This window comes from Rhagoletis pomonella, unplaced genomic scaffold (assembly GCF_013731165.1).
Source record: "Rhagoletis pomonella isolate Grant_MI unplaced genomic scaffold, Rhpom_1.0 Rhpom_scaffold_00002, whole genome shotgun sequence".
Classification (NCBI taxonomy): domain Eukaryota; kingdom Metazoa; phylum Arthropoda; class Insecta; order Diptera; family Tephritidae; genus Rhagoletis; species Rhagoletis pomonella.
In genome coordinates this window covers 114,897,854-114,905,952 of record NW_023458556.1, presented here as the reverse complement: position 1 = coordinate 114,905,952, position 8,099 = coordinate 114,897,854, and the positions used below count along the sequence as shown (strand labels likewise).

At 38.1% G+C, this 8,099-nt stretch overlaps 1 protein-coding gene across 1 annotated transcript; it reads left to right on the top strand.

Annotated features, from left to right (window-relative positions):
• The first annotated feature begins 543 nt into the window (after window positions 1-543).
• Window positions 544-4,887, top strand: LOC118734365 (DNA replication ATP-dependent helicase/nuclease DNA2). Its single transcript, XM_036464089.1, is given in 7 exon segments — window positions 544-1,382; window positions 1,730-1,783; window positions 1,785-1,964; window positions 2,035-2,742; window positions 2,744-2,863; window positions 2,924-3,329; window positions 3,405-4,887. Coding segments are annotated over 7 exon segments (3,372 nt in total). The 5' UTR covers window positions 544-854; the 3' UTR covers window positions 4,781-4,887.
• The last annotated feature ends 3,212 nt before the right edge of the window (window positions 4,888-8,099 follow it).

Below are 8,099 nucleotides of genomic sequence, written 5' to 3'. Positions count from 1 at the left end.
ATAAAAATAAATATGGAGCATGTAGCATTTGGGTGCGATCCATCAATCCATCAATATCGATCGCGATCCAAATATCGTAATAATTACTGACCGTGTGACAGGGCCCTATGAGTGAAAACTATCGATAATGCTTACAAAACCATCGATGTTTTCGATAGTCAAGGACCATTTATACTATCGATAGTGCAATCGATAGTTTTCCAACTCTAAAGGTACGACCGCACTAAGCGACGCGACACAGCAGCGGCACTACGCGACACGGCGCGATACTTTTTGGTATACCGCACTGAAACTGCAGCGGCGACACTTCGCTGGAATTTTTATTTTTTTGCGTCAAAACCTTCGAACAAGATGGATGCCAGTGACGCTGATGTAACGTTAATGCCTTTTATTTTCCTTGGCGAATTCTCCTCAGATGTTATGTTATGTTATGAAATGCATGTGAATATTCACTCACAATTCGAAATCAATTTCTTCAAGTTAAAAATATAGTACGAAATGTTATGTCGCTCCGCTGGGTATACCGCACTGTGCGGCACCGGAACTGCGCGACACCACGCGACGCGACACTTTTGCCTAGTTGGTCAACTTTGCCGCGCAGCGTCGCGTCGCGTAGCTCCGCTGCAGCGTAGTGCGGTATGCTCCATAAGAATCCATGCAAAGAATAATTTTCCGCGCTGTGTAGTGTCGTGTCGCGTCGCCTAGTGCGGTCGTACCTTAAATTGGGTGGATATTTCGAAATGGCGGGAGATGACGAAATAAAATTCTGTGCGGAATTATAAAATTTTGTTGTGTCATTACCATAATAAACATGAGTAAATTAAAGAGAATAACTTCGCCAATGAAAGAGCAAAATGATACAAAAAAAGGCAAAACGTAGTAATAGTGAATGTAAAATATTTGATGAAGATTTGAACACCAGTTTTGATAAGCTCTTTGATGCTGATGATGATTTTGAATCAATAATAAATGGTAGACACATATCCGTCGATGAGGATAATAAGTTCGACCTTAGCAAATGGCAACGTTGCACTGTGGTGGAAGCGGAACGTAAACGTCCCTCTTTCGATTTGGTGCTACAAGTATGCAAAGCGTCGAATGATCAGATCGGGCAACATGGTAAAGAAAACAATACAGTATTGACAAGGTGTCATCTACAACAGCAGTGGAGTCAAACCGAGGTGAAGGCTGGCGATATTGTGTTCTTACAGGCGTTTTGGGATGATGAACTGCGATGCTACAAAGTAAATAATGAGCTTGGATTCTGTGTCACTAACCCAGATACTCTAATATCTAGCACAAGTGTGGTTGGCTCACTTTTCTGTCGAAGAAAGGTGGTACTGCAAGATCGGTTCAAGGGGATCGATGCCAATAGTAAAGTGGTAGGTACATGCATATCGTCGTTTAAAGTACAAAACCGCGTATCAACAAAATGGAAAACCGCGTATGTGAGGTTGCATAAATTATTTTCTAGAGAGCAAAAACACTCATATTTCAAAATGGTTCTCTTTTTTTATAAAGCAATGGCATTTCTGGCCAGTGTATTTCAGGACGAATGGATAAGGATTGAGCCAAGAGCTTGTGTGAGCAAATCCAATTTTTTGCAGCAAATGTCAGTTACGCGGTTTTGCAGAACGACGATACGCGGTTTTGTACTTTAAACGACGATATGTATGAATATTAATTTCTCCATTGGGTCGTGCCTTGTAATTTCTTGGAAAATTTGCAGATGATTGTGGGCTCGATGGCGCATGAAATGTTGCAGATAGTACTTAAAAAAAGGATTGACAACTTCCCAAGAAATTAAAAACGCGGCGCAGGAGCTCTTGGAATGCAACGAAACAGCCTATGAACTTTATGCGAACTTAATGACACGCGATGAATTAGCCTTGGAATTAAGAAAATTTATACCTAACATGATAACTTTCGTAGATCAGTATATTAAAGGAAATACGCCGTTAGTGGTATGAATATTAAAATTTTAAACCAATAAAATAACGTAAATAATATTCACTGAATATCTTTTTTTGATAGCAACATAAAGACAATTTTCAAGGCACTATTGAACAAATTCAAGATATCGAAGAGAATCTTTGGGTACCACAACTTGGCTTAAAAGGCAAAATAGATGTATCGGTGCGCATTAAACATCCAAGATATGAAAAAGTTTCAAATACCATACCGTTGGAATTAAAAACTGGCCGCGCCACGTTTTCCATGGAACACAAAGGCCAGGTTATGTTGTACCAAATGATGCTCTCGGCTATAGGCCGTGAGACAAACTCCAGCTTGCTGCTATATCTACGTGAATGCATAATGCGTGAATTGCGTGGAACGCGGAATGAACAGAGAGACCTTATTATGCTGCGTAATGAATTAGCACATTTTATTTCTTACCAAAATTCCATTGCTGCTGCTGATAAGACTTTTTTGATGTCCAAGGAAGGAAAATTCGTTCAGCCTATAAAATTGCCTGATCCAATTTCACATCATAGTGCATGCGGAAATTGTGAGTACGCAACGATCTGCTGCACATTCGCAAGAACTGATCCCGAACTGCTATTAAGAAATGGGCATCCATTGAAAAATGTCATGCAAACTGTAACTGAACATTTAAGAGAGGAGGATTATAAGTATTTTATGCACTGGTGCACTCTGCTTGTGTTGGAGGAACAAGAAATCAGAAAATCACACAATTTGAGAACATTATGGACAAATACGCCCGAGCAGCGTCAAAAAAAATGGTCTCGCGATCACAGATGTACAGCTGCATGAGGTGTCTTGTGAGGGATCACATTATCTACACAACTTCGATATTGAAACGACTAATAAACATGCAAATGTGGATCTCCTACTTAGCGGCGTAATTACACTAATGAATATTGAAATTTGAACACATTTTGCTAACTTCAGTTTATTTTAGTTTTCTATTGGCGAGTATGTGATCGTCAGCACTTGCAAACGGTTAGCAGTCGCAGCCGGCTGTATTGCCAACATATCAAATACTAACATCACCATAAGTCTCGAACGTGATTTACGCCAAAATTACAAACAGGAGACATTTATAATCGACAAGCATGAATCCCAATCAGGCAACTCATTCAATTTTACGAATGTGAGCTTGCTTTTGGATAATACAGATCGGGCGAACATGTTGCGCGAAATTGTGGTACATCGCATGCAACCTATTTATCACAAAGTGTTGCCACAGATCGTTGCGTCTGTGGGTGCACCTATACTCAAACAACTGAATTCAGTGCAGCGGTCTGCGGTTCTTAAAGCGTTAACAACAGAAAGTTATATGCTCATCAAAGGTCTGCCAGGAACTGGTAAGAAGCTTTTGCGTTATCTTCCCCATTTTGAATATGTACTATAAGCTTAACTTCCTCTTTTTTATCTTGCAGGCAAAACCCAAACGTTGGTGGCTATTGTGCGTTTATTGCATTTGATGGGTAAATCCGTTCTCGTCACCAGTCACACCCATTCAGCAGTAGACAATTTGTTAGTGCGATTAAAGCCATACAAGCTGCCAATGCTGCGTTTAGGTTCTGGAGCACGAATTAACGTGGAATTGCAGGAGTTCGGGGAGAGAGTTCTCCTTAAAGAGTGTCATTCTGTGGAATCAATAACACAAAAGTATAACTCGTATAACATTGTTGGCGTCACTTGCCTCGGTTCATCACATCCACTGTTTCTTCATAGAAAATACGATTTCTGTATAGTTGATGAAGCAACGCAAGTAATGCAATCAACAAACTTGCGACCATTATTTTTTTGCGATAAATTTATATTGGTCGGAGATCCCGACCAACTGCCACCCTTGATACGATCGAAGAAAGCGCGTCAACTGGGTGCCGATGAATCACTTTTCGAGCGGCTTGACACAGAAACGGCAACATCGGTGTTGACGCTACAATATCGTATGAATAAAACTATAACTCGACTGGCCAATGAACTCACCTATAACGGTACATTACAATGTGCCTCCAAGCAGGTAGAGCTTGATGCATTTCAATTAAATATGTCAAATGCAACTAAAACTGAAAAGTGGCTCCAGCGGGTCCTGCAGACCCACATCGATCAGGCTGTGTTTTTGTTAGATACAATAGACTGCACCGAACGACTGAATGAATTCGCTAATGAAAGGCATAATAACACGCTGCTTACAGTTGCTGATAGTTTGGGAGTTGGTGATGTGGAGAAAGTATGCACAGAGTCACCTGTCTCTAACGCACAAAAAACTGGAAGCAACATGCACCTATCCAAGTACAATAATTTCTGCGAAGCTGCCGTTATTATGCACATTGTGGAACAGTTACTTAAGGCCGGCTATGCGGCGGAACGAATTGGTATTATTGCCCCATACCGCGCCCAAGTGGAGTTGCTACGTAAACTGACCTTACAATACGATGTACACTACAGGGATGAGTTTCCAAATATAAATTTTGGTGCTGTGGAGGTCAACACAGTTGATCAGTATCAAGGCCGCGACAAAGATGTTATTCTGTTTTCTGGTACAAAAACTGGAGCTGTAGAAGAAAATGAACGCGCTAGTAATGCAGAAATATTAGAGGACAAGCGACGCCTTACTGTTGCCATAACTCGTGCAAAACGCAAACTGCTGCTGGTGGGTGATGCTGCTTGCTTGAATAAATATACTCCTTTCCATCTGCTACTCGGACTCATACCAAGCTACTGTAAACTAAGGTTGGAAGACGGCAAATTAGGTTTCGATTGGAAAGCACTGTTAAACCATCTAGCAAATATTATTAAGACTTAGCATTTTCACTTTATTCTTCTTCGTAACTTAATTGTGGCTTTGGTTTATTTCCATTCTTATTTTCATTAAATTATTTCAAATATATTTATGTATAAACTTATTTTAAATTTCATCGTATTCGTCCAACGCTGGAGCATGCATGGCGCAAATTGATGATTAGGTTAAGTTAAGCATATAGGTCTGCCCACGTTCTGAAAACTATGCACTTTAGGTATGCCTGTGTGTTTTCTACTTACATACGTCATCGTTTCCATTACCACATAAGGCATCCACGATGCCATGATAAAAACATTACAAGGTAAATTCATTCTCTCATTTCGTCGGCCATGATTTTTTTCTGACGTTTTCCAACATTTTAAAATCATATAAAATTGAAAATAAAAAAATTAAATTGTTCACAATTGTTGTTGTTTGAGATTGAAAATGAGAATGTGTGTGTGAGTTTGAGTTTTGATTTTAAAATTATATTGTTGGCAAACGTCAGACTGCCTCTCAATGGTTTTACCTTGTTATGTTTTTATCATGCACGATGCAGCCCATTCTTTTGAATACCAAAGCACTTTTCCTTGCTAAAATTATGCATGTATTTATTTTCTTTATTGATGCCAAATAATTTTTTTGATAAGTACATTTGGAGGCATTCACTAAAGCATCTAGCAAAGAAAAAATAATATAATCTATATATTAATACGCTAACGAAATCCCATACAAATCTATTCCTCCGTACTGCTCCTATGTTTCTCAACCAATTTGAATGATTCTTCTTTTGTTCGAAAGGTTTTTCAAAGGGGAGGTGTTTTTTTCAGTAGGTGGAGTAGGAGTGGAGTTATTCCGAAAAACTTCATTTATGGTCCGATTTGCTTCAAATTCAAAATACATATCATTAACATCAAGTGCCGAGTTATTCCAATTTCCGTATAAGCCTATGAATGCCTGCTTTGGTTTCACCATCTACTATCTATTATTAATTATTAATACGCTAACATGAATTTTGTCTCCGTTAGTTTGGTGATTCTACCGAACCGATTTCCAAACCAGAACACCATTGGAAAGGCATTTTTTCTGTAGATGAGCAGAGTTTTTATGGTTTCAAAATTGGTTGGAAATTGCGGCCTAAACCGTCGTTTAAACATTTCCGTATTTGTGTATAGATGTTGCTGCAACATGTTCAATTTGACGTGTTTCGCATGTTGTTTCACTTCGCATATGAAATTAGCTTTGAAATAAAGATAAATATGAAGATGAAGAAATAAATGATAACGATGAAGTCAAAAAAAAGAATGCAAAAGTAAAGGTACTGGCCCAATGCAGGGATCGAATCGTAACATCCGTTCACGGATCGAAAACGATACGAAAGAAAATTACGTGGTACGTCAGGCAGTATAAACTAAATGGGACAAAGAGTACGTTAACGTATGTCATAATCCGAAAAATGTGTTTTTACGTGACGAGTAGTACGATATCGTATGTGACGATTCGAGCCCAGGCTTGCATTGCTTGCTTCGCTTTGAGAACTGTCAAAAGTCTTTTGGAATATACTAAAACGTATGAGGGGTGGCCAAATGGGAGTTTTGCTTCACTTACTTTAAGCGCCTCAAATTTTCAAATAGGCAAATGTTTTATTTTAAAGAGTTTTGTAGGCTTTTGACAAAAAAGGTATGTTCCCGTTCTAAATAAACTCAAACAAACTGCTGCAGACTTTTATGTAGAAATTATACTAAATTAAAAAAGAATATATGTATAATGTATGCAATCCAAAGTTTAATAAAAATGATTCTATGTTTCCATATCTATATTTAACATGTCGTTGGCTTAAAGTGAAAAATTGCTAAGTCCGTTTTACAAATTTCACAAGAACTTTGAATACAACATTTGCATGTTTAAGGCAAAGCAAAACTCCATACGAATCAGAAGGATTCGATCTTTGTTAAAAGATTTCGTATTATTTTGGCCTTATCGGATATTCGAGGTCTCTTTGGACTTAGAAAATTTGTCTTTTATTGAATATAAACGAGAAAAAATAATACAAGTACTTTAATCTAGAGATGGGCACGTGAGTAATTTTGGCTCACGTTCACGCACGCTCACGTTGATGGTTTTTTAAATCACGCACACTCACGTTCTGCTATATTTTTTTCAATCACGTTCACGCACGCTCACGACGCCTATTTTTTCAATCACGCACGCTCACGCACGGTTTCTCATGGACATTTTTTTGAAATTTAAACTTTATTTATATAAATAGTATTTCATATAAATAGCCTTTTATCACACAAGTATTATTACAAAAGCTTGGCCAAACGCCTAGCAAGGGCTGAAGGCACTATTATTATTTTAACAAATTTCAGATATACATACTTATGTATCTATTACAAGTATAAACAAGTAAGAAAGTCTAAGTTCGGGCGGAGCCGAACATTAAATACCCGGCGCAAGTATTAAAGATATGTTTTCCACCTTGCCGAAAGCTACCGCTACATGATAAGCCGGGGTGTATACATTTTAAGTAAATTAGCGTCCCTAAATTTCGACATATTGAAATTTCAAGCATTTCTGAAATTTATTGTTATATGAAAAGCGGCCGTAATTTAAGACCGATTTCAACAATTTTCAACGGTTTGCTTTTATGTGGCAAGCACAATAATCATACCGAGTTTGGTACAAACTGCTAGAACGGTTAGCGAGATACATATATGTAATCACAAGTGGGCGGTGCCACGCCCATTTTACAAAATTTTATCATAAGCGTATTTCTTGGTAAAGAATTGTTGCAACCATCAATTTTGAATAAATTAGCTTTGATATTTACTGATTTATCGAAGATTTTGTATTTCTCGAAATTACCGTTATATGGAATGTGGGCGTGGTTATTGTCCGATTTTAAAAAGTTTCGGCCATTTGGTATGCTGTACCAGGACCAACAACTGTGCCAAGTTTGGAAGAAATTTGTGCAGCGGTTACCAAGATATACTCATGTAACCATAAGTGGGCGTGGCTACGCCCATTTGCCAAAATTTTAAAATATTCTTATTTTTCGTCTAAAACTCATTGTAAATATCAATTTTGAGTGAATTATCTTCAGTAGTTACTAAAATATCGCAGTTTTCGTATTTCAGAAAATTACCGTTATATGGGAGGTAGGCGTGGTTATTGTCCGATTTTTTAAATTTTCGGCCATTTAGTATGATGTATCAAGGCCAACAACTGTGCCGAGTTTGGAAGAAATTGGTGCAGCGGTTACCAAGATATACACATGTAACCATAAGTGGCCGTGGCTACGCCCATTTGCCAACATTTTAAAATATTCTTATTTTTCGTC